The sequence below is a fragment of the Leptosomus discolor genome, chromosome 16, assembly GCF_034619465.1.
Source record: "Leptosomus discolor isolate bLepDis1 chromosome 16, bLepDis1.hap2, whole genome shotgun sequence".
Classification (NCBI taxonomy): domain Eukaryota; kingdom Metazoa; phylum Chordata; class Aves; order Leptosomiformes; family Leptosomidae; genus Leptosomus; species Leptosomus discolor.
In genome coordinates this window covers 16728768-16755617 of record NC_141406.1, presented here as the reverse complement: position 1 = coordinate 16755617, position 26850 = coordinate 16728768, and the positions used below count along the sequence as shown (strand labels likewise).

Genomic DNA, 26850 nt, shown 5'->3' with positions numbered 1-26850 from the left:
ATGCCACACAGTGTGGAGCTTGCATTAGTGCATAAAGCAGCAGATCTCTAAGCCTTGTTGCGGAATACAGGTGGATTCTGAGGAAACGATAAACGGGAGATAAAGTGCAATTTACAGCCACTGGATCGTTTTGGTAGGTCCTGAAAGTACTCATGCCCTGTTAGCCTGCTGTCCTGCCTGTGTGCACAGCAGCTACACTGTCCATACATGTAAAACAAACAGAGCTTACATACAGAAAGAGCTCAAATGCTTACACAGCGTGGTGTTACCGGAAGCTGACCTCTGTGGGTCCGGTACAGAAAAGTTACACTGACGCAAGGTATGGTGAAATTTTGCTGTATATGGTGAAGCCAGCAGAACTCATCCTGTTAATGCTTTCAGATTTAAGTGGGTTTGTGTGAATGTGTGTTTGGAAACAATTGTTGAAGCTGCCTTCCCCTCACCACTCCCAGAATACACTCAATGAACCAGGAGACCTTTACCTGCACTCAAGAGCATGCATATGAGGAGGTATGCTGGTTCTCGGAAAGGGCATCCTGATGTTTGTCTGGAGTACAGATGTTACAAATATGCATGGCTGATCTTTCAGAAACAGCTTCACTTCATCGTGTGGGATCAGGCACTGCTGTTACCCCATGCACAGCGACAGAATGGAAGTGGACAGAAACAGCATGGCATGCAAGAGCATGCTGCAGTCAGGCTTTTGCGTTTCATAAATGCTTAATCCATGCCAGTTATTTCCCCACCTTGGCTGTAAAAGCTCGATCTCTGATCCATCCTAATTGGTGTCTGTGTTTGGGGATGAAGGCTACCTTATAGTGAGATACCAGGCAGAGCATTTTCACCTTGCCCATTTCAGAATTATTATACAGTGTTCTCATTTAAGGAAGCTGTGCAGTCGGTTAAAGAATTCTTTAAATGTAACGTAACTGGGAAATGGCCGTTCTCTGGCAACGGTGAAATACCTAAGAAACGCATCTCTCCAAGGCACCAGGTCCCTATTAATTGTCATTTTGTGGTGCACATCTGCTTAACATCAGACTCTTTACCTTACTCAGCTGAAAAACGTAAGCTGGCTGTTGCTCCCAAGAAAGAGAGAGCAATTAGGAACCTTTTTCAGAACTCCCTTCTGTGCCTCAGCTCAGTGGCAGAAGAATCTGCTTTCTATTAAAGTGATAAATTGCGTAATTGGAGGTGTAAGCAACCCCCACAGTAAAATTTGTCTTTGTCAGATATATAAAGCATTGATTTTTCTTTGTTTGCTGATGCAAAACCTGACTGGTATGAAGCTGTAGTCTCCCATTACCCTGCTACCAAGTGGAGGTTTTTGCTAGCAGAGCTGAAGTCTCTTTCACATGTCAACCTTGTACTCTTACTGCAATGTTTTGACTCTTCTACCAGTGCATATGGGAATACCCCTACCCTCCTGGCCCAGTGGGTGAGCTACTTAGAGTTCCTGGTGGATCCTATTATGCAGAGGATTTTTATTAAGTATACGGTGATGAATTTATCTTCTGGAATCCTATTACTAACGCCCCGAAGTGAGTCATTCGTGTCCCCTAGCAGATGTAATCGCGAAACTGTTTCTGAACACTGCTTTAATGACAGGCTCCACAGTCTTTCCACTGATTGCCCCCCAAGAGCACATAGAAAGTGCTGACTGTTGTCTTGCTGGAGAAGAGATGCTGCATGCAACCAGTCCAGGGAAGCCAGAGGTGCCACAGGCTCTGCTCATGCAGACTCCAGGGTGATGGGGAAGTTCTTCTCTTGGAGCACTCAGATCAGTAAACAGCGTGAGCTGCTGCAGAATGAAACGTGTGGGGAGCATTGGTGTGAAGGCCTGACACGAGGGTTGAGGTGCCTTCCTGCCTTCGTCTAGCTGTCTGTGAGCAACAGCCGAGCCTCTGGAAACAGCCCCATCTTTCTAATCGTGTCAGGCTATTTCTTGTCAGCCCTTTACGCTTCATTTTCCATTTCTCTCTTTGTCTCCTTCTCCTTCTTTTTCCTTTCTGCTTCCCTTGTCTTCCTCCTGCATCTTGGTTAAAATGATCCAGCCCTGGGCACTCAGATGTGTAAGCCAAATCTTTTTGCATGGCCTGGGAACGGTTGCCAAGCTTGTACCCTTCATTCTAGGTCTTTACTGTGAGCCTGGAAATGCTGTTGGGCAAAGGGTTTAGGAACCCTGAGAATAAACATTTCCAGCCACACAAACTTCACTTCCTATGACCTGCTTCCCAGTCTAGGAGACCTCCTAAAGATTTCTTCTTATATACAGTCTGAGCAGTCTCTGCCTCTGTCAAGTTTCTCTTGTGCACAGAAAGTCTGAGGGCTGCTGTTTTCCATTTATGCTTCTTTTCCCTAGCCATAGCCCACTGACATCATCTGAATCTCTGTCTGGATGGCTCTTTGCCATAGCTCATCTTATTCAGCAATCTGCATGTGTAAATGTCCACTTTTTGTTTAAGCAGCCCCAGGAGACACTGGTTTTCACTGACTCCTCGTTTTACAGAAAGACGTTGCCATTCTCTTCTCAGTTATGTCAGAAGTGCTGCTGGTGTTGGTGGCCTGTCTTTCAGAATTAATTGAGGTGACTGAATCAGTTCTGCTGATCTCCTTGTGCTGGGTTTTAACCTTGCCCAAAATGGCTTACTGGTTTGTTCCATGAAGCAGTGTGTGTGTTGCTCACCAGTAAGACGAAGGGAGCGCCAATGCTCCTGTAATGGGCCCCCTGCACAATTTTCATCTGGGCTTGTGCAGGATGTCTGCATCTATCTACTTTTTCCTTTTTTTGTTCCCTAGTGAGATTGCAAGTGACTCAGTACTACGTTTGTGCTGATGTTCATGAATGGATGAAAATTCAAGAGCAAAAATTTTTGTGTTGGTTTTCTAGCAGCCTCAAGACAGGCCTCCTTAGAGACCCTCTTTTAGATAAATCCTTTCCTCACTGGTCTCAGCCAAAAAGTTACTTCACTGCGCTGCTCGAGAGCCTGTCCAGGGCCAAACTGCCCTGATGCTGCAGTGGGTCCGACCCAAGATGGAGCAGGGCCTCCTCCCAGCTCTGCCTGCTGCCACACTTGGCATGTCCAGGCCACTTCCCGAGGTCCGGTTGGGCGGCCGGCGGGATGCGGAGTCGAGTTGGTGACGTGGGGTGTTCCAGCGGGAGGTGGGAGTGAAGTGAGGGCAGCAGTGCCCTGCAGGGTGTCCTGCAGAGGCAATTTTTGGAGTGAATATGGCTTTGGTCCCTGATGTTCTGAGCCAAGTACCTGTGCTTCTGCGGAGGCTGTAAGTAATTTATGGAGAGTTCAGCTGGTTTTCACGCCACCTGGGGTGCTTGCTGTTGGAGAAACACCTCCAAAGCCCAAGAAATCATTTGACCGCCTGGCAGCATGTTCAGTAGCTTTGTCCCCAGCCTGTCGCTGTGTCACTGAGGAGTTGCTGCTAGCTGCTCCCCTCTCTGGCCTGTGGTAATTACAGCAGCAAAAGCGACTTACGTGTAGTTCATTATAGCCTGTATTGGCAGCATGAAGTCTGGTGATGCTCTCGCCATCTGTGGGACTGAGCCCAAGGCTTTCCCGTCCCACTGCCATGTGGAGTGGTACCGCAGGCTCGCAGGGATGCTGCAGGGCTTCCTAATGGCAGCTGCTGCTCTTCTTGCAGTGTCCCTTGCGCTGAATGAAGTTCATCTGCAACACTAAGTGAAAAAAATTAAGACATTTTGAATTCTGGCAGTTCTTTCATTATAATTAAGCTGCTTGAAAGGATGCCTCAGGGAGAACAAATGCAGCTTGGCTATTTACGGAGCTGGCCAAGGGAGAGCTTCCTTATAACTTCTCTATGTTATGACCTATAAATTGTGTTTAATAGCTAATCTGTCACCTAAGGTTCTTGTATCAGAAAAGATGGTTTCCCTATTAATTTGGATCAGCACAGCATGTTTACAGTTCCTCAGCATGGAAATCTTACTCTATTAATGCTGCTGATCACAAAAATAATTTATCACCTGTGCTCACTGCCTCTTGCTCGGGCCTATAGATCTTCCTGACTTAGCGTTACTCTTCCAATTGTGACATAACTTTAGTAAAAATGATCTTCAGGAAGGCTTCTCCTGCCACTGTGTTTGAAAGTCATGAAAGGCTCATTTCTTCAGGGATGCAGCTTCAATAGCAAAATATAGTTCCAGTTGAAAGGTGCTGAGCCACTTCTCCTCCTGTAGAAGAGATTTCCTAATGCCCTTTCTTTGTGTACCTGGTCTCTAGATAGTGTGCCAGGAAGAGGTTAATACTTTGCCTTGGAGAGAGGAATTAAAATCCTGCATCTGTGGGGCATAGCCAGTCTGCAGGTGGGAGCCAAGCAGGAATATACCAGCTTATCAAGGTAGGCGAGTGTCCAGAGGAAATGCCCAGGGTGAGGGAAGCTCTTTTAACTCGCGTAGCTCCTGGGGACAGATGTATGGCTTCCCAGGGAGGAGGTAGCAGGACTCCTGGTTGGGTGCTGGGTGGGCTGGAGAGGTTCATCACAGCCACTCTGGGCACAGATGGGGAGCCACCACTGTCCCTTAGCTGCTCCAGCTGCTTCCTTTAAATAAGTGTTTTCCTTCCAACCTTGATGTGCGCTAGTAGTGTGGAAGAGGTAGCTGCTTAGAACAGTTAAGAGGCAGGCTTGAATCTGCGAAGTCTTAGGTGAGTTTAACCCCAGAGGTCTGCTTGCTGTCTGAACCTTGCTGTGGAGTTGTGGTCGGAGTCCTGTCTCATGCGTGCAGTGTAAGAAGCTCACTTTTCACAGCTTATCTTGCGTTTCCCAGGGGTTAGTCCAGTGTCTTCATCAGTGGTACCACACTGAAGCCTTCCTCCAGCTCCGTGGTATTCGGACTGGAGATAGCTGATTGGCACGACTTGTGAGGTGCTTTCAGTTGCACGCCTTGCACTTAACATATGAAATCCCATTTCATGGGAGAGCTCTTGGTGTTGTGCCTAGGGTGTTGCACCCAGAACGGTGACGTGTGCTTGCTCCTTAAACAAAAATCACCAATATCAGCTGCATGAGGCTGTCTAAGTCATAACAAGAGGGGAGTAGCAAAATAAAATAGAAGTATGCCACACAGGGGCCTGCAGTGGTTGAGCTCAGAAAGCAAGAATAGAGGGAGCATGCCGTTCTTCCTGACACTGGAGCAGCCAAAGGGGTCCCTCCTGCTTGCAACCTGGTGGAGTGGTCAAGCTGCTCTTCCCCCCATCACAGCACTCAGTGCAATGTGCTAGGAAGTAGGAAATTTGAACGGGTGATTGGGGAGCTCAGAATCCAATGCATGAACAGGAACACTAGCCTAAGGATGCACTGGGAGTGCACAGCCAAGGATGGGAAAAGGGTGAGGCTACCTCTTCGTTGGTAGCAGGGGATTATGCCATTTTGAAGAGCAAGGAGAAGTGTCCTGAGGTGCTGTGTCACCATCTCGGGTGGAAGGGTGGACTGGACCCTTCTGTCTTGGTTTGAAAGACAGGTGTCTGTGGAGGAAGGCAGGAGCCTCCCTTGAAATGGAAAATGCAACCCCCTTCCCTCCAAATCATTATAATTTTGAAATTAACGGGCCTTCAGGCAAAGATATGGGAAATAGGAATAACAGTTCTTTACTTATATATATATATATATATATATATATAACACAAGGCAGGGAAAACCAAACAACCCATTGGTTTACACTGACAGAGTCAGGAATACAACCTGACCCCCTGTTAGGGTGGCAGTAGCAGTCTGATAAGATGCTGGCTGCAGTCCTCCTGAAGCGATGGGTGTAGTTCTGTTGAAGCAGCAATCAGGTAAAAGAGTCTGGTCTTCCTCCGAAGGTCCAGTGGTAGGTAGGTAGCTCTTGTCCTCTGGAACTCCAGTGGGGGGAAAAACTCCTCTGGGAATCCCGTGGAAGAAGGCTGCTAGGGTGTTGGAGATCTCCGTTTTTATTTAGCATGGACTGCTTGGCTCCTTCCCCCGGGCGGAGCATCTCACAATGGGATGGGGAGTCGTGAGGCAGTTCCTTGATGGGCCATGAACAGGAGATAGTCCAGGAGCGAGTTATCGATGGGTCAGGCGATAGGGCATTGTTGTGCCCAGTAACAGGAGATAGTCCAGAGGGGGGGGAGGCAGAGAGCACTGCCCCACCTGGTCTCAACAGCTCCTGAAGGTGGTAATAGAATACTTTTTTTTTTTTTTTTTTTTTTTTTTTTCCTTTTGGCACATTTTACACTGTAACCTAGGACACCTTCCTGAGCTAGGGTGCTAGGGAGGGGGATGAGTCGCTCACCCTGACTGCTCCTTTCTAGAGGTTTGGAAAAGATAGCCTTGCGGAATTGGGTCACAGCAGCAGCTGGGTAGCGAAGGAAATGCACATGCAGGGACTATGGAGGACTCAGGGTCAGGGCTTTGGAGTGAGCAGCCATGCTGAGGCAGCAGATGTGCATTAGGCGGAAGGAACACATCCCTGCTCTTGGCTTCTTGCCCTGCTGTCTGGCTGCGTGTGCTGTCGCTCTGTCGGGTGGAAGGCTGGCCTGTGTCCTGGTGGAGGCAGTGGGCAAAAGAATCTGATTCTCAGATAATTTGTCTTGTTAAATACAGCTGTTTCTCAGGGGTAAGAACTCAGGTTTTCGAATAGCTGTGTTTATTTAAGATGTCCCTAGGGATGGAGGCTCCAGCTGCTGAAATACTGTTGTCTTTGCTGCAGTCCCAAGGTTGTTTGGGGTTCAGTAACACACAGTTGTGCTAGAAGGACCTTGATGCTGCACAGTAAGAGCTGTGGTCTTCAGAGCACAGTGTGATTGGCCAAGCAGAAGTACACAAAGATGTTGGCAACTGCACGCTGGCCTACTGGTATTGTGAGATAAGCAGCAGAGGCATCTCCCTTCTCCCAGCTGAGTGCTGGCTGCAAGTGTGTAAATTTGTAAATATTGAATGGCTGTTTAGCCTGGAAAGAAGAGACTGCAGAGTCCTCGTGGTGGCTCAGCCTGCAGCATGATTATGTCAAGTTAGGTGTTCTGCTGCTGGTCTCTCACAGTGCTTTGGCATCAGCCTGTGGGGTCTCGGGAGTCTTGCGTTGACGTGAGCTTACCGGGTGGAGGGTGGAACAGGGCCAACATTCGTTTGCAATGTTCTCTGCAGGTGAATATCACTATTTGTCTGCTTTCTGAAGAGCTGCTGTACACAGGATTGTTTGCTGTGTTAGCAGGACTTGGTGTAGATGTTAAAGTAGTTATGAGAGGTGACCTGAGGTGTGGCTGCCTACAGAGGAAGCACTGCTCTGTGAGACAGCTCAGGCTGCTCCTGGAGCACAGTTTTCTGCAACGATCGCTTTCTCTGTTTCCTCAGTGGTCTTTGCATCTTTGCAGTGCCGTCCTTCCCCTCTACCAGATTCACACACACACGGTATGCTTTAGAGAAGGAGGTGATCCTAGCCCTGTTCTCCAGAGTCAACCCCGTTCCTGCTGCCTCCCGCTGGAGCTGCCCTGAGGGGTATAGAAGAACTGCAGAGAGCAGGTTTTCTAGCTGGTCGTCAAATTCTTTCTCCAGAATGGCCTTTTGTGGCTTTGATTTCTAGGGCTGGGGCCATCTGACTTCTTTCCATGAATACTTTTGCTTACTTTCTCTCTCTTGTCCCTGCAGGCAGCGTCCTCAGCACTGAGCAGTCTGGGCCATGTGTACACAGCCATCGGGGACTACCCAAATGCACTGGCTAGCCACAAGCAGTGTGTCCTCCTTGCAAAGCAGTCCAAAGATGAGCTTTCTGAGGCACGGGAGCTGGGCAACATGGGAGCAGTGTACATTGCGATGGGGGATTTTGAAAACGCAGTGCAGTGCCATGAACAACATCTTAAGATCGCCAAGGAGCTGGGGAACAAGCGGGAGGAAGCTCGAGCCTACAGCAATCTAGGCAGTGCTTACCACTACCGGAGGAATTTTGACAAAGCCATGTCCTACCACAACTATGTGCTGGAGTTGGCCCAGGAGCTGGCTGAGAAAGCCATTGAGATGCGAGCTTATGCTGGCTTGGGCCATGCAGCTAGATGCATGCAGGACCTGGAGAGGGCTAAGCAGTACCATGAAGAACAGTTGCACATCGCTGAGAGCCTGCAGGACCGAGCTGCTGAAGGCAGAGCCTCCTCCAATCTAGGTAAGGACCTGACGTGGAGCAGAATGTGTCAGGGAATACCACGACTATCAGAGCTGCTGCCAGGATGCAGGTTTGCTGTGTACTGTCTTCTTGGTTAACCCAGTTTCACCAGACTGTCTTCATAAATTAAACAGGCACTTGGCAGATGGCATGCTCAGGTAATGTATCCCACGTTAAATTATTGGCCTGCCCAGAAAGGCACCAGAAAGCGCAAGCTCATGGCAGAAGGGAAATTAAAAGGTAAAATGCACTTGAAGAGCTATTCAGGTGTCAGAAATAAACTTAAGTCTTGCACTAAGGCAAGAAGTGATGTGGTTTATTATTGGGCCGTTTCTTTGGGAGCTTGTCAGCTGGATCTGTCAATATATTGCTGCCTTGTAAGTTGAGAGAGATGTAGGTCGAATCCTAACTGAGTTTGTTTGCGGAATGTACACATTAAAGTAATAGTGTAGGAGTCTCATGTTCTTCGAAGGAGAGACACTGGCATATTGCTGGCAGGCAGGGAAGGACTGAGTTACATCGAAGTGAAGTCCTTTCCTGCTGCTTCTTCACAGCGCCAGATGTGGAAGTGACTGAAGATAGGTCTCCGTCTCTGCAGTGGGATGCAGTGTTTGTGCTGCTGATGTTCCAGCTGTTGTTAAGATGTGTTCTCAGCTGGCTGGGAGGGGCAGAACAAGGGCTGTTGCTGGTATAAATACGTGTTTGCTGGCAGCCCCTGAATCTCAGCTCGGGCAGGCTGCCCCAGGCTGTAAATTAGCTGCTGTTTCTGCTTGGCAGTTGGCACTTTGTTCATTTGTAGATGCTAATTGTACTCTGATGTTATCAACAGCAGGTAATTGAAAAGGGCTTGATGAATTACTTAATTTCCCTTAATAGCTGAGTCTTCAGGAGCTGAATGAAGAAGATAAGGTGAACTGGAGAAAACAAGACAGTCCTCGCTTTCTAATTAGTGTTTCGAATCTCCTTTACACAAATTAGGGCAAATGTGTGAGGCAAAATAGGTTTGTGAGGCAAAAGCGCTTGTGACATGCTTAGCGCTAGAGAGCAGGGAGCATTGATAACATTTCTGTTAGTGTGACAGAGAACCCAACAGGCCAGAGGGATGGGGGGCTGAAGCCTTGTGTCTGGCTTCCCCTAACATTTATGTAAGGGCTTTTGCAGAGAACAACAGCAGATGCATCTATCAAAACACAAACTGCATCCCCCATCCCTGCTGCTAGCATGGGGCTGGTCCTGGGGAGATGGAGAGACCTGAGGGATCCACTGGTCTGTGACAGGGGCAGTGGCGCCCAGATGGAGGAAAGGAACCTCAGATTGTCCAGGCAGGGAGCAGGGTGACGTGTAAGCTCTGAGTCCTTGGTGGGGGAGATGGGGACGTTGTCCTTGACTATGCTTGGGGAATGCGCTGGCTTCCCAGCTCATGGTCAGGACTAAGGGCAGGTTCCTCATGCTCTGAAGCTTAACTTCATGTGTTTTGTTTCCAGTGGAAGCTGACTAGAGGATGTACAGGCTATTCTGATGGCGTAGTTACTGGGAGATGGCATGGCTGTGTTCAGCTGTGAGTGCCCCTGAAACGGGGGTGGACGTGCTCTGAGCAGCACTGGTAAACCTCCAGAGATCAGAACTGCTTTCATTCGCCTCCCATCCGAAGCACTTGCTGCTTTCTGGAGAACTGCCCCAGGTCTATCTGAGCAAATCCAGGAAACTGAGGAAATGCCGTCTGGGGAAATGAAAGCTGTCACTTGCTTTTGTTTTTCTTCCCTGCATCAATGTTGTGATGAGCCATCTTGGGTTTTCCATGTTGTCTCCTCCTGTTTTTGTGAGCAGTTTGCCACTGGGCAGACCATGGCTCTTTTGCTAGAAGAAAGAGCTTAGTTCAAGTTCTATAGTATTTCTTCTACTTGCCTCTGTGGTCATTGTCGTCTGTATCTGTGCTACTCAGCATTGTAAAAAAACTCCATCAAATGAGTACAGAAATGTTGAGACGAGGTGAGCTTAGCAGTTCACTGCAAAATGCCAGTACTTGCTGTAGTTGCTTTGCCTCGTCCCAGAATGAAACAAGCACTGCTGCAAAAGGAAGTAGCTTGCTCTTGTTCCTCAGCCTTCATGGTACTTGCTTGCAGTTTTAAGTTCTCTCACTGTTTTGTTTGCTTAAAATCAGCCAGGTTGGGACTAGAAAATTCATCTTAATATCGTTATTAATCTCACAGCAGCTTCGAATTTAATGATGCTTTCAGCATGTAATTCCAGAAATTTTTGTTTGTTTGGGTGTTGGTTTTTTTTTAAAAAGGAAAATTTTGGTGCAGCAGAGAATGTTTTTCTTGTGTTGTATTTAAGCCTAAATATAACTTTCAGTTGGTATGCTGACTCAGCCACTCTACACTTTGTATTAGAATAGTTTTCCTAGCTTCTGAGTGCAGGATCTCACGTTTCAGCTGTTACTTGGCTATATTTTTGTCTTCTCTGTCAGAGTTAAGTTATACTGGAGAAAGAGAACATGCAGTTCTTGTTGAGAAAGTCTATTAGTGTTTAAAATGCATCCAGTACCAATTAAAAAGTCAAGTCTTAATTGTCTCTTCTAATATGCAAAACAAAACCTCATCAAAATAAACATGCTGACAGGCAAAAAAATGTATCTAAATGTGTGTTTCCAAGCCAAAAACGTTAGAGTTGGCCTCTTTGCTGAAGCAACAGAAATTTTGTGTTTGCATTTCGCTTGATTTAGATGGAAAGCTCTCTTTAAGCATACTGTCTAATGCTGAGCAAGACAGACACAGAATATAACATAGCCCAGCTGCTGTAGTGCTCTGCAGGGAGATAGAATGTGCTCTGTGACTCAGTAAGCAGAGGGTAATGGACTGAGGGCAAGTCACAAGTTATCAAGCCCTTCACAACCAGGAGATGTGGAGTTTAACCAGAAGTGTCAGGTTGCCAACCTTTGCCAAGCAGATGGTGTTGCCAAATGCCAAGGCTTCCTGTAGAGAGACGGCTTTTCAGCCTCTGCAGCCCTTGAGGGTTCCCATTGCGATGGAGAGAGGACGCTTCAGATTATTAATAAAACAGAGTTTAAAGTCTCTCCCTTGGATCTTAGCATCTCTTTGCAGTTACAAGAGAACTTCTATGCCTGTCTTCATGTGCTTGGCGCATTGTCCAAAGGTGCCAGATATTTTCTCTTGAAGCGTTTTTGCAATTAGGATTGAAAAATGGTGGTTACGTTGGGCCACCTCTTCCCCGATTGCTGAAGGACTAGCTAACTCGCCCAAGCCCCCTTTCCCTCATCTCTTACCGCTCACAGACACACTTATCCAGCCAGCTGTGTGGCAGCAGAGCATGCCTGAGATGCTGGGTGCTGTTAGGCACTCCTGCCCACACTGAGGAGCGGGCTGGGACACGGTTCTCCCACCACATGGGTGAGCTTCAGAACCACGTTTGCTCTGTTTCAACTTCCAGCGTGTTCATATTTCCTTCTGAAAGAGCAGGTTCACTCAAGAGCAATGTTACCTCAATCTAAGCTGGAGGCCATGGTGCAGCTGTGACCCCATCAGGACGCAGAGGTTTCTTCTGCACTGGCTAATGCAGGGGCAGACTGGAGGTCGGTTAGGGCTAGGGTTAGGGCTAGGGTTGATGCTCCTCTGTGGTCACAGCAGCATTGGTCTGCAAATGGATTAACTCTTCTGCCTCCAGCAGGAATCACATTTGTCTTTCTTTACTGGCAATACATCCATTCACTAGATAGCTCCTTCTCGTTTCTGAATGATGACTCCCTGCCCTTGTAGTCTTGAAGTGCATGTCTTTGCATAGTGTACTGGTGATTTTCATCACCCTGTTTTTGTTGCTCTGGTACATGAGATTGCCCAATCCCTCCTCCCTAATAATCCCATCCTGCCCTGTGTCAGCAGTGCTTCCTAACTGGGTTTCATCAGTACCTCTTGAGTAGCCCTCACTTCGTTTGTGCCAAAGTCACCATTAAAAATTTTTTACAAGGTTTGTCCTCTTTCCTGCTTTTGTTCTAAGATGAATCTCATCAAAGAACAGCTTACTAGGCAGTCAGCTGAACTCAAATTTGCTTTTAACCTGTTTTCTGTCCTCTCTCTCCCTTTTACGCTCACTTCAAGCTGAGTGCTTTCCCACACCTGATTCCTCAGAGGAGGTGGAGAGTGGTGCTGGTGGAGAGTAGTGGCATGTCTTGTCTCCTTGAGGAGTCTGCCCATTTAGCAGTAAGAGATTAGGAAAAGCTTGCTTGAACCCTGATTCTGGAAACTGTGGGTTTTCAGGAGCAGTTTTGAATGAGCTGTGTGTTCAGCTTTCTCACAGGTGGGGGCTGCTGCAGTGTGTCTCGCTGGGCAGGGCCTGGCTGCCCATGCTGGAGCCAAGGCACCCCGAGGTGCTGGCTGGGAGGGACACAGCATTTGGGAGACAAAGCTGGGAGCACAGGCTCCTTGGGGCAGCTCTGGTTCTGCCTGCTTCCAGCTCAGACATCTCTTGCTGTTTCCAGGGAAGAGATTTAGCTAATTCCATCTTTTTTAGTTTCTGAAGCAATGGGACGCTTTCACAGTGACTGGTTTTTGTGGTTTCTAAGTTACGTAGCTTTGTGTCCAGTCCAATTCCATGCCTTGTAATTACCTTGTGTTTTTCCTGCAGAAATCGTTGGTCTTTCCTGTGAAGGCTCTGCTGTGTGCAGCAGTGCGGCCATCCACTGAGCCCTAGCCCTGGCCGTGTCTCCAGACAGGAGATGGAGGGCCAAAATACTCACGTGGGGTCACTTAGCTTAGTTCATCCCATCCCTGCTGCCAGCACCTTCCCTCAGCATACTGGAGGGAAACCGCATGCGTCAGCCAGAGATGCGATCGCTAACACTGGTCGATTGGAGCCGCAGGCTTGTTGGGGCCGAGGAAGGATTTGACCAGGAGCTGGACTGAGACACCAGGGAGCACGTCCCTTGTGCCCTGAGCTCTAGTTTTGGTCACAATTGCAGTGCACAGGGAGAGAAATGAACTGTCAGCAGCAGCCAAGTAGTTACTGTTTTGATCCTGTTTTGTTCTGCCCATGTTTTCTAAATTGCCTTGTCCTGAAGTCTCATGTTAGGAGGAAAGTGAGCAGAATTTTTGAATGACTTGCTTTGATAGAAATGCAGGTAATCCAGTCAGAATGCTTCATGCTGACATAATGGAACTTGAGTTTTCAATTATACATGAGTTTAAAAAATGAATCTGCGAGGTCCAAATTGCCTTGTGAAAGCAAATTTTGGCCCTCATGATGCAGGCTCAGTTGGGGAGCCTGTGTCTTCAAATTTGTCTTTAAAAGTACAAACCAAGAGGAGGCTGATGCACAGGGCCTGATCACAGCATGCTGTGCTTGCCAGCGCTGGGGAAGGCCGCTGCTCTCTGACCCTCCACATCACTTCGCGCTCAACACGTTGGGTGTGATACGGAGTTGGAAACTGGAAGGTGTTTTCTTTTAGGGGCAGGGAAAGACCCGAAGTTGTCGTCAGGTATTAAGTAACTGTGACGAATCTGTGTTTGCAGGGCCTCCTTCAGTGGCTCCTGGATCTCCAGGCCTGTTCACGGGTGTTTGCAAAGGAGCCACACGTATCATTAGCACAGAGTTTAATCGAAGCCTAAGTTGTAAGGTTAGCAGATTCAGAGCTGCTGTTTCCATGTCTCATAACAAGTACAAGATGATTTGACTGAAATTGAAAAGCAAATACAAATGCTTTCTCACTCAGTGTGTTGATTATGAGCTCTGGAGTCACCAGGTATCGCTGATGGGGAAAAAAAAAAGTAGCACAATTAAAAGAGAAAGTGGGCATTTTATAAGGTCGAACTGCGCAGTTGTGGTGAACGTGTGCTGCCGCGTGGAGAGCCTGGGGAAAGGGCCAGGCCATGAGCTGCTGAGGGCTGGGCTGCAGGAGAGTCCTGGCATGGCAAGGTGTTGCAGAAGGGCTAGCGCAGAGGAATGCTTTTGTTGAGCCCATTTCTGTTATTTTTCAGGAATCATTCACCAGATGAAAGGTGACTATGACACTGCACTGCGGCTCCATAAGACACATCTGTCCATAGCTCAGGAGCTCAGTGATTACGCGGCCCAGGGCCGGGCCTACGGCAACATGGGCAACGCTTACAATGCTCTCGGCATGTATGACCAGGCTGTCAAGTACCATCGGCAGGAGCTGCAGATTTCTATGGAAGTCAATGACCGTGCCTCTCAGGCATCTACACACGGAAACTTAGCAGTTGCCTATCAAGCGCTGGGTGCCCATGATCGTGCTCTGCAGCACTACCAAAATCATCTCAACATTGCCCGGGAGCTGCGAGACATCCAGAGTGAAGCACGGGCCCTCAGCAATTTGGGCAACTTCCACTGCTCACGAGGAGAGTATGTGCAGGCAGCCCCTTACTACGAGCAGTACCTGCGCTTGTCCCCAGAGCTGCAGGACATGGAAGGGGAGGGGAAGGTTTGCCATAACCTTGGCTATGCCCATTACTGCCTTGGGAACTACGAGGAGGCTGTTAAGTACTACGAGCAGGATCTTGCCTTGGCAAAGGATCTTCATGACAAGCTGAGCCAAGCCAAAGCCTATTGCAACCTGGGCCTGGCCTTCAAAGCCTTGATGGACTTCGGCAAAGCAGAGGAGTGTCAGAAGTACCTGTTGTCCCTGGCCCAGTCTCTGAACAATTCCCAGGCCAAATTCCGAGCTCTGGGGAACTTGGGGGATATTTTTGTCTGTAAAAAAGACGTAAATGGTGCAATAAAGTTTTATGAGCAGCAGTTGAGCTTAGCTCATCACGTGAAAGACAGGAGACTGGAAGCCAGTGCTTATGCAGCCTTGGGCTCTGCATACAGAATGATACAGAAGTGTGACAAGGCTTTAGGTTACCACACACAGGAGCTGGAGGTGTACCAGGAGCTGGGAGATATGCTGGGTGAATGCCGAGCACATGGTCACCTTGCTGCAGTGTATATGTCACTTGGGAAGTACACCATGGCCTTCAAGTGTTACGAAGAACAGCTGGAGCTTGGGCAGAAGTTGAAGGACCCCAGCATAGAAGCCCAAGTCTACGGTAACATGGGCATTACCAAGATGAACATGAACGTCATGGAGGAAGCTATTGGCTACTTTGAACAGCAGCTGGCCATGCTGCAGCAGCTCAGCGGAAATGAATCTGTGTTAGATCGAGGCCGAGCATATGGGAACCTGGGAGATTGTTACGAGGCTCTGGGAGATTTTGAGGAAGCTGTAAAGTACTATGAACAGTACCTGTCCGTGGCTCAAAGCTTAAACCGCATGCAAGATCAGGCAAAGGCCTACCGGGGCTTGGGCAACGGGCACAGGTAAGGAGCACTGCACGTGTGTTCTAATGACAGATGGTGAAGTGCCAGCGCAAATGGATGTGTTGTGTGACTAATGGGGTGTGTTTGTGTGGCCATTGTGCACATGCACAGAGATATGGTGTAGGGGCAAGTGACGGAGTTGGGTGCCGAGCACTGCGCTACCGGCTCAAATAACGAAGCTGATGTTGCTCTGCCCGGAGAGGAAGAGATGTTTGTAGGGCGGCAAAAGGAGGAGGTTGAATTCAAAGGTGCTGGGGATGTCTCCTGGGGGGAGTGTTTGTCTCTACCTGAAAGGTTCGAGCTGGCCTCTAGAGGAAATGACAGAGCATCTTTCAAGAAAATACTGGCAAAGTAACTGCTGTTATTTTCTTCCCTTACAGGGCTATGGGAAGTTTGCAGCAGGCTCTGGTGTGCTTTGAGAAGAGGCTTGTGGTGGCACACGAGCTGGGGGAGGCATTTAACAAAGCCCAGGCCTACGGGGAGCTGGGGAGCCTGCACAGCCAGCTGGGGAACTACGAACAAGCCATTTCTTGCCTGGAGCGCCAGCTGAACATCGCTCGAGAGATGAAGGACCGAGCTCTGGAGAGCGATGCTGCCTGCGGCCTTGGTAGGGTCTACCAGCAGATGGGAGAGTACGACACAGCCCTGCAGTATCACCAGCTAGACCTGCAGATTGCGGAGGAGACCAACAACCCCACTTGCCAAGGCCGGGCCTACGGGAACCTGGGCCTGACCTATGAGTCCTTGGGCACTTATGAGAGGGCAGTAGTTTATCAGGAGCAGCACCTCAGCATTGCAGCACAAATGAACGACCTTGTAGCCAAAACCGTGTCTTACAGCAGTCTGGGGAGGACTCATCATGCCTTGCAGAACTACTCTCAGGCTGTGATGTACCTGCAGGAAGGTAAGAGGCTGGATTATGCAGCACAGCAGGTAGTGGTAGGTGCAGGGGCTTAGGAGGGAGGCCTGAACTCCTGACATGGGGAGGGTGAGGTATGGTGAGCGTGGCACCGCGAGGATGTTTGACAGTGGCCTTTGATGCAAAAGCTCTTGCGGCCATCCATAGCTGCTGTTGAGCATCGTGTGAGTAGCTGTCCAAGCAGGCTGTAATGGTCAGCGCACTGTGTCAGTTGGAGCCTTCCTGGCGTCCTGTAGACAAATCATTGCAAAGCGCGATCCGTGCCTTCCTGGGGACATCTCAGCTAGCTCCGAGCTTGAATCCAGGCTGGCAGAGTCTCTCTATAAAGCTAGTTTGTGCCTGAGCCTAGAAAGTGTGAATCTTCTCTATAAAGAGTGTTGCATACCAGGAACAGGCTCTGAGAAAACCACATCAGGTCATGATGAATCTCTGAGAGCCAGTCTCAAATTGATGTATGCCTTGCTGGTAGCCACGTGGCTTTTCCTTCTGTGTCCAGGTGGGAGTGAGACCGGGTGGGTAAGTGTCCTCTAAGCTGTGAGTGAAAACCAGTCGTGTTTGATGGGGAGTGAGGGAGGTTCAGCCCTCTGTGTCCGGAAGCCATCTTCCAGGGGCCAGCGCTGGCTGGTGAGTTGTGCTGCTGCAGGGGATTTCAGCATGCAAGCAGTGTCTGTTCAAGGTGGTGGCTCTCTGATGGAGGAGCTGGGCAGTGTAGCTGGAGTGTATGAAGCTGGAAGCTGAAGGATTAATTATGTCTGTTAGTCTGGTTTTCCTGAAACTGACCTTGGCAGGATTCCGGTATGATGACGGAATTCAATTAAGTTGGAAGGGGAGAAATTAAGTACAGCTCCTTCTCCTGGTGTGACGCAGAATTCCTGAAAAGCCTGCCAGTGCTAGCTGCTGCTGAGCTGCCTGGTTGTAGCCCGGGTCCCAGCTCCCCAGTCCGTGGGAAACCTGAGGTGCCTAAGGGGGGGGTGGGGTGTCCCTGTTGTCAACAGGGCCCACGGAGGCAAGAGGTTGGGAGCGTGTTGGAAGGGGGGACGACATGGAAGGTGCTGCTGGAAGTGAAACATGCTCCAGGTCATTCACGCCGGGACCCTGCCCTCTGCTCTGACTCAGTGCGTAAGCGATGTGGAGCCTGACAGAAGGCTGGGGAGAGCTGGTGGAAAACAGGCCAGTAATGTGGCAAGAGATGTCTTTCCTGGTGTTGTTTGGCAGCTCAGTGTGATTTTGCTTGTCTGTGACTTTTAAGGTTTAAAAGTCAAACTGCCTGCTGGGGACTTACCGAGTGGGACTGCACCTTAGCCTCGCTTAGGGAGGTCTTGGTCCATGGAAGTGTCCGTCTGGCTGAGGCACCTCTCGCACTGGTGCCAGTGCCGGCATCAGCTGCAGCTGCCCGGCGCTGGTGCTGCCCTGCTCGGCGTCTCGCCACTCGGCAGCTCCGTGGCTGTCTCTGCCTGCCGCAGGAGCCCTGGAGGCCCGGGGCCCACCGGGGCCAGCAGCCCGTCAGGCTGCTGAGGCAGAAGTGCTCTGCCAGGCTGCTGCAGCCCCTTCTCCCCTTTGGCCCCCTCTCACCCTGCTCCTTTTCAGGACTGAGGCTGGCAGAGCAGCTGGGACGCAGAGAAGATGAGGCCAAAATCCGCCACGGCCTTGGCCTCTCCCTCTGGGCGAGTGGAAACCTGGAGGAGTCTCAGCACCAGGTACACCATGATCTGCCCCATGCTGGCTTGTGTCCTTTGAGCCCTTTGGGTCATGCCTGTCCTCACAGGGGGAATGTCTGGTGTGTCCTGGGGAGGGTGGGTAATGCACTGAGCTGCCTCGGGCCCATGTGCCTTCCTGCTCCATCTGAAGTCACCTCCCCTCTGCCAGGCGTGCTACCACCCCGAGGGGCTGTCTGAGGCAGACCTGCCCTGCCCGAGGGTGTGTTGGCCCTGGATCCTCCTGCTGGATCCTCCCAGACAGTGCTTTGTGCTGTGTCTGTAAGGAAGTCACTGTGGCTGTTTTACCTCCCAGCTGTACCGCGCCTCGGCACTGTTTGAAACCATCCGACATGAGGTGCAGCTGAGCACAGATTACAAGCTGTCACTCTTTGACCTGCAGACATCCTCCTATCAGGCCCTGCAGCGAGTACTTGTCAGTCTTGGTAAGAGATGCCATCAGACGCTGAGTCTGAACTCCAAGCCTCTGCTCAGAGTTCAGCTGAAGTTGGGGGGGGGCAGTTCATGATGCAGTATTCACTCCTCATCTGTCCCACGCAGCACAACATTTCCTTGCCAGGACAGAAATACGGGTGTCCTGCTTTGGGTTTCAGGCACCTCTGGATCTTCTTTGGAACGAGATGATCCCAACCATTCCGTGATTCTTTCTTGCTTCCTCCATTCATGTACTTTTCTGTGGCTCATTTTCCCATACATTGTGTAATTGCCTGCAGCCAAGATGGTCTATGGGGCTGTATTCCAATGCAGAGACTGCTCTTTCCAGAAATAAATGCTGTGACCCTACTTCCCTAGGTCTTAGTTCGGGTTGGGATAGCAGCTGTCCCTGTTCTGCACATTGCACTGCGGACCATGCTGGTGTCAGGTCTGAGAGATGGCTTTGTCTTTTCAGGTCACCATGATGAAGCGTTGGCAGTAGCAGAGAGAGGACGAACGAGGGCATTTGCTGACCTCCTTGTGGAACGTCAGACTGGGCAGCAGGACTCTGATCCCTATTCTCCAGTGACCATTGACCAGGTCCTGGAGACAGTGAATGGCCAGAGGGGACTTGTTCTCTACTACTCGCTGGCTGCAGGTTATCTGTACAGCTGGCTGCTGGCTCCTGGAGCAGGTGAGGTCCTTGGTGATGAGAGCCTGTGAACAAGCCTTACCAAGGGAGAATTGTAGCATTTGTAGGTAGGAATGAATCTGGGATCAGAGGGAATGTACAAGGGAATCCTTTCCATCTAGTACCTTAAAGCTGAATAGACTGAAAGCTGTGGCATAGCCACAGCATAATGACATTGAAGTGCTTATTCAGGGCTTTGATGTTCACCTGGAGGTGGAAGTGTTTCACGTGTTTAATATGTCTACTTTTCAGCCTCTAATGTGTACGTATTTCCTACAGACCAGAGCAGAGCAGTAATGAGATTCCAAGTATGTCAGCTCTGTGAGAATCTTCTGTGCATAAAAATCCCTACTTTAATTAAATTTCTGTGCTTTATCCTTCCAAAAGCTTTTGACATTTATCCACTGAAGTGGATTGCGGAAAACAGAAGGGCGTCCCTGCTTCCTGATATGCCATTGAACTGCCTGATCCTCTGAATTCTCCTCATATGAATGTGGAAACACTTATCAGAGAGGAGCAAGGAGGATTAATGTGAAGAGGATTGCTTTTTGCAGACAGCTGTTGTTCATTATCTAATAAAGCGATGACTGTAAATTTTCATGAGTTCTTTCTGAATATAATTTAATAATTGCAGCCCTTCACCATGACAAAGCTAGGGAGATAAAAGCTCTGTTTAGATGGCACCAAAATGCTTCGGGAAGGGAAGCAAACATTCACACGTGCCCGACTTCAGCTGGGATGACAGCAATTGGAAAATATGCTTCTTGGGGACATTTTGCAATGTTGCATGTGTGCGTGTTGCAAGGTGGTGTTGTCCTGCTATGCATCCAGTCACTGACTGGCTCTTCAGGCCTGTAGTTTGCACAATAAAATGCCAGCAATTCTATAGTATTAATATCAAGCTGAGCTTACTAAAATTATGTGGATCAAAAGTGTAGGGTTTGCCACTAGGCTTCATGACCAGTCTCCTCCTTCCCCAAATTGCGTCTTGTAGAAAAGCAGTTGCACTCTTCAAGTACGTGGGTTTGAAGGCCCTGTCAGGTTTTGGGAAGGAGAGGGACTGCAGTGCTTCGGGGGTTCCACTTAAGCAGCTTTGCTGGGGAGCTTTTCAGTAGTGACTCCAGCCCAGCCACGGTGACTGACCTCTTCTTGTTTCATTAGTGCTGATGGAGAGAGTAGCTTCAGTGGTAGCCCAGGATCCTCATTACCCACTGAGATGGTACCCTTAGAGCCTTTTCGCTGATTCTGTATTGGCTGCTGTTGCTGCAGAAGGAGTTGCTTTATTCTTTCTTCCTCCAGTCTTAACTGGTTTAACAATGTGTGCTGTCAAGGCAAACAGCATCCAGAGCAGCCTTTTACTGTTGATCACAGGCTGTAGAATTAATTATGTCAGGAAGGATATGCCAGTCTGAGTGGAGGAAGGTTTTATCTGCAGTAATAGTTGGGTTCTTAATGAAACAGTGAGTGCCCTTTATCTGGTTTACCCATTGTGAAATGCTATCTTTTAATATTTTACTATGCATTAATCTATCTTTTTCTTTCTTTGTATGTAATGTATTTTTATGCATATGAGTGAAATGGAAAATCTTTGTGTGATGTGAGGAGGTTCTGCTGTAGTAATAACACTCTTGTTCAGCATTTGAGCTTGTGTGTTCAATTTATGTGATCAGAGGCTATTAATAGGTATTTTTCATGTGCATCTATTGAAATGCGAATTACTCTGGTAGGTGCTTGCATGAAGGATCTCTTTTATAATTTATATGAGAGTGCTGCAATAGCAGATGTGTTGTGAGTGTCTTATAAAAGCACTGCTCTGCCTTTGTACCTTTGAGCCATCATCTACAAAGTACAAAACCAGATTTTAAAAGCCAGGCTGTGATACAGAACGCTGGAAGAGTCCTGGGGAGACATGGTGCAGAATGCTTTGCCCCAGTTGTACTGGAAATGCCAGATGCTAGGGGCTGTACCACCTTCCTAGACAGTTGCTGGCAGCACTATTCCTGCCTGCAGAAATAACCTCACTATTCTGATGCCTTGCAGGAATTCTGAAATTTCATGAGTATTATCTGAGTGACAGCCTGACGGAAAATGCCGGGGACTTCCATGAAGCCACCAGCGTAACCCTGCAAACGGTGACAAACTCCGCACTGGAACAGTACATCTCGAGTGTGCGGGAGGCTCTGGGTGTGGATTCCTACTATACCCGGTAAGTTGGGGAGTAGGGATCTTAACACCCTGGTTCCCGCTCACCCACCCGAAAGCAGCTTGTAACAGTCTGGGATGAGCTAATCGGCCGACAAGTCTGGGAACTGAGAGTCAGAGTAGGGGCAAATTCTCATTGCAGCAACAAAAAAAATGCTCTATTTTTCTATCCATGGCTATTTTTCCACCAAGTAACTGTATATAAACATGCAAATAAGATTTGGACTCATAGGTTGGGTAATGAATCTATGATTGGATGAGGAGGCAGGTGCTGTGTCTGACTGTATACGGGCAGATTCCATGCTACTTACAGTTTCCAGTGTAATTAATTCCTTTTCAAAAGTTTACTTATGAAAAACTGCAAATACCATGGGAGTTCCACAGCCCCTTCCAACTATGTTCCTTTGTGGCTATAGCTGAGTAAATAATTTACAGTGCATTAATCCATCTGATGAATTTCAGCAAGGAGGGAGGAACTGTACTCTAATCCATTGCTCAGACAGGTCCCACAACTATGTTTCCTCTTTTTTTTTTTTTTTTTTTTTTTCCTATGGATTTGTCACAAGTCAGGTTTATTTATTTATTTATACTCAATCTCTTGATCTCTCATGGTGTTTGTTTTGGTCTGTTGGTTGGGCGAGTGCAAATATAGTTTCTATGCTGACATTGACAAGTAGTTTTTCTCTGAATGCTTCCTGCTGAAAAACAGAGTTGGGGATGTCCCTGTCCTCACAAGTTCTTTGCAAGTGAAGTGTACAGGGTAAAGGCTGTGGTGGCAGTTTAGCTCGCTGTTATAAGTGAGTCTTGCTACGTAGTCATAAATTGCTTTACTTAGGTGGGTTAGTAACACCCTGGCAGTTTGCAGGTCTAGTTTACTACTAGTGCAGAGGGCACTTAAATGTATGTCTTGGTGGATTCGTTCACCAGCCCCCAAAACTGGTGTGAGTGGAGGCACTGGCTCTTCTAGGTTGTACCATGTTCTAGTCTTTATTTAAACCGTTATGCGTTTTCCTGCAGCACCAGGATTTGTGAGTGAAACTCTCTTGCATCCCTGGGGCTGTGGACAATTCTCCTTTTCCTTGCCCAGTTTCGCTGGTGAAGGCGCTAACGGTGCAACCCCAGCCCCCACGAGCCTGTTGGAAGCCTGCATTAGAGGCTGCCCCCCCGGCAGGTCGCTCTCTGCAGGGCAGTGCACGGCCGAACCTGGCGTTCCACGTAATGGCGCTGGCCAAGAAGAAGGAAATGACGGCATTGATCCTTGATTCAATTTGTGCTCAGGGTTCTGTGAGCAACTGGGAAGCTGTTCAGCTCTCCTAATTAATCCTTGTTCAGCTTTTGTAATAGCTACCGTAGGCAGCTGATGTAGTTGCATAGCTGACACTGCAGTGGCGTGAGTTAGAGCGTTGTTGTGCAGCAAGCAGCGGTAAAACCAAGCTGTGCTCTGTAGCCTGCTCACCAGCAGCGTCCTTGGCTTCGCACGCGCATCTTGATCTGACAGGACTGGAATTTTCCATTAGAAAGAAGAGCATAGCCCCAGGCCTGAAGCTTCCCATTAGGTGTTTCAGCTATGCAGAATGCTACCGGGTTTGCTAGTTGCTTTCCTGAGGGCTTACTCCAATCTCTCACAGACAAATTAATTCTCTCCTTGGGGTAGGAGGAACATGACACTTGGTTATGTCCTCGGTACCAGTAACAAAATTAGTTGCAGTCAGCTTGCCGGGTTTGGAGCTCTGAGAGGTGCAGACATGTGTGCTCGGCAGGGGAGGTGAGTCCCTCTGAGCTTTTTCCTTCATGAGCGTGTCAGATGCTGGAAGGGAGTTAGAAGCCATCAGAGGTTCTGGACTCAGGCCTGGTAGATTGCTTTTGTCATTTTCACTGATTTCAAAGTTGATTAAAAAATGTGTGTCTATGCTGGGATGCTGAATGTGTGCTGAAAGGTTTGCAAGGCAGGATTGGCTCAGGTTGTAGTGACACATTCTCCTGGTTTTACCTTTCTGTAGGCAACTGAAGAGAAAGCTCTGCCTAAGATTTTTTTTTTTTTTTTTTTTTTTTTTTTTCCCCTGTACCAGAAAAAATACTGGATTTGTGAAGGTTTGGGAAAAGGTGTCTCTGTCTGATAAATCAGTGGTGCACAGTGCCAGGCTTACCTCTGATTCTCAGCGCTCTGGCATTGCTAGTCCAGGGAATGCACACGCTGGGCTGCCCAGCCTGGCCTCCTGCTTCTGGAGCCTGATTGTGGGCTCGAGCCAGCTTGAAGAGTTGTTCTGAAGAGCCGCTGCCAAGCTGCTTAGCAGGAATCAGCGCTGTGCCCTTTGTGTGCGACCTCTGAGGCCTGGATAGCAGTGCTTACGTGTTTGTAGCTTCTCAGGGCTTTAATATGAAGGAAGCTACTCCAGGGAGGAAGCAATGTCAGAGCGATCCATGTGATTTTGCAGCTAGGAGATAAACGCTTGGAGTCTGAGGTTTAATTTGTCTCCTGAGGGTTTTTGTTCCCTTGGGCTAGCTGCACAATGATTTCGTTTTCCTTTCTGGTCCTCCTACTGCTATCTATAAACATATTTGTAGCCACCACACAGGTTATCTGTAAGTGATACAAGACACAAAACGATTTGAAAAAATCTATACTACTGTTCTGAAAACTTGTGGTGAACATGGTGTTTGATCCTGTTTATCTGAGCATGACATTGGGTCTGGAAGTTCCTTTGGAGGGTCACTGAGCATTTCGTATTGCCGTTGGGGCAGGACAAGCTTTAGTCATCTGGTGAGATAAGGGATTCAGGGATGCAGCCTGGCTACTGCAGGCCTTGTGTTGCTGAAATACTGGCAGTATCTGTAAAGATTCTGAGCACGGACAGGTGAGTTGCTGCTATTGGTAGCCAAAGTGGTGGGTCTGTCACAGCGAGCCTGCAGTCAACAATCTGGCTGGACTTACATTAGGACCCACTCTTTGTCCTGAACTCAGTTTGAGGTTGCCATTTGGTGAAATAACCCACCAGTCTCACAAGGGCATCCGCTGTAAACAACCCGTGCTGCTGAGATGGGTCTGTGCTTCACTTAGAGTATTGAGACAGTTGGAAACCAGCAGTAGTGACAGCTGGCTCCTCTCCAGTGATCCCCACATCCCTGTGTACTGGATTTACAGTTGGGTCTCATTTGAGTGCATTTTGGGTGTGTACTCTCTGGAAAGGTGCACAACCTTTTATGATTCTAAAGGTGGCTTTCTGAAGGGCAACAAATATTTTTTTACAGCTGATTGGATTATTCTTTTCACTGTGAGCAGTAACAAACTGCTTGTTATTCTAGGGCTTTTATTAAGTACTCTGAGAAAGAGGAAAGGATCTCTCAGCCAGCTGAGTACTCAAAACAAAAGGGAACAAATACATAGAGGAGTACCTTCCTTCATATTAAAGCCCTGAGAAGCTACAAACACATAAGCACTGCTGTCCGAATGATCATAAGCATGAAACTATTCCTAAGATCTAAATGATACGTTTAAGAAATGGCCTGTCTTTGGTGGTGGTGGTGGTGTCTAGGGTTTTTTAGTTCTTACCTAAAATCTGTTCTGAGACTTCTGCTTCTGTTAGCTTCAGTCACACCTTCCGAATGCCGTGTTTCAAGTCTTGCTTGAAAATGAATTGTGTGATTCCCATTGAAGGAAATGTCAGAAGTCACTGCCTCCAGCTTTCATGTTTCCTGGGTTTTGCAAATGTGTTCCGGATGCTGACACTTCATCCAGTTCTGTCTTGTACGTGCACGTGGACCATGAGCTCTCTCTTCTTTCTGGCAGAATAGTGTCACTCCCTCCAAGGTGTGAATACTGACAGGAAGGACAAGGGGAGGGGGAACAGACTGAATTGGTTCCATGTACCCTTCTCTTAAAGCATCATGGCTGCAAGATTCAGAAGGTTACATCTATCTCCACATGTTGATGGTTGAATCTTACCCTGTAGATACGCATGTACACAACCAAAATCTCACTTATGCCTCGTGAAACAGATTTGCGGATATTGGTTTCGGTTCCATTAACCATTTCTCACCACAGATTCTCCTCCTGGCAAAGGGAATCCTTCAGTCTTTAGGTTCTGGGATGAGTTTTTAATTTACTGGAATGTCAGCTTCCTCCTCTCTTTGTGGTGATGGTAGTGGTATGTTTTTGGTTAAGGATTCTGGGTTTAATGCTTGTCTCTGAGATCATTGTGCTGTGCTATGATCACAGGCAGGAGCAATTTCCCTGCTTCAAAATTATATGCAGGGAATTAAACAAACAAACAATTCTTGTCTGTTCTGCGTGGGTGAACGTTATGTTCTGCCTTAACTTTCCCCGCACGGATCAAGTGCTTCCCTACAGCATTGCTGACTGCCGCCATGCTCCGGCACACCAGACCCCCAGGAGAAGCTGTCATCTGCTGCCCCTGGAAACCTGTTCACTGCCTACCAGCAAGGAACAGAGGGATTTAAATATGTACAGCACACACATGAAAACTTTTGCTTGACTTTGACTTCTCAGCTCACAGCTCGGTTAAGTACGCTGTCGTGTGCTTTTGGTTCAGATTTAAGTGCCATTGCATTCCGTAATGCTGTAAGCGTGCTTATAGGTACTGCTGCATGGCACATCTTCCCATTTTCTGCTCCTGGAGAGGAAAGGCTGCTGTCATGGGATGCATCATCATGACTTCGCTGTGCTGGTGTTCAGTTCCACACTTCAGCCTTCGCTTTCTGCTAGAAATGGTTTCTTTCAGCTCATCTAATTAAGCTGACAAATAACACATACTTGCAAAAAAATAAAGTGCAAGGGACTTTAAAGTCTGCTTGAACCTTTGTTGGGACAGACTCCTTTGTCTTCAGGGAGAGCACGTGGCCTGCTCTCTTGGGTTCATGGACTCAAGATTTTTGCCTCTTTAAGTAGCTCCAAGTACTTGTTGTGAATGTTACTCAAAACTGTGCCAGCACTTAAAAGTGTGGCGTGCCTGCAGCTGGAGGAAATAACATGCAGAAAGCAGCTGTTGACAACCTTTTCTTCTCCCTTTTTTTCCTTTTTTCCTTCCTTCCTTTTTTTTTTTTTCCTTTTTTCCCCCTTCCTTTCCCCCTCGGCTGTTGTTCATCTAGTCCCATTTCAGTGTTCATGAAGTAACTGGCTTTTGTCAGGACTTATTCTTTCGGGCTATTAAATTAGATTGACCTGCAGATATGCTTACAAGATATCCTGTGGTCCATACAGCAACATAGGGACAGCTCTAGTTGCCTGCACAAGTAGGTGTTGTGTGTTAATTTAATTTATGACGTTTTTATTGGAGAATGTGCCCTTGAGAAAAGGCTCTAACCTACAGGAACCCAAAAGGAAACAGAAATGAGATGCAAGGTGGCTTCAGCAGGTAGCATAGCAGGTTTAGCTTAAGTGTACAAATTCCAAGGTTAGTGATGCACCATA

At 48.2% G+C, this 26850-nt stretch overlaps 1 protein-coding gene across 2 annotated transcripts in view; it reads left to right on the top strand.

Moving 5' to 3' along the window:
- TTC28 (tetratricopeptide repeat domain 28) overlaps positions 1-26850 on the top strand; it is a 178634-nt gene that overhangs the window by 126736 nt on the left and 25048 nt on the right. For both annotated transcript variants that reach the window (XM_086473965.1, XM_086473966.1), the window contains exons 6-12: positions 7642-8149; positions 14140-15481; positions 15862-16385; positions 17988-18097; positions 18411-18540; positions 19005-19223; positions 21261-21426. In XM_086473965.1, the coding sequence (XP_086330091.1) occupies positions 7642-8149; positions 14140-15481; positions 15862-16385; positions 17988-18097; positions 18411-18540; positions 19005-19223; positions 21261-21426 (2999 nt within the window). The remainder of the gene's footprint in view (positions 1-7641; positions 8150-14139; positions 15482-15861; positions 16386-17987; positions 18098-18410; positions 18541-19004; positions 19224-21260; positions 21427-26850) is intronic.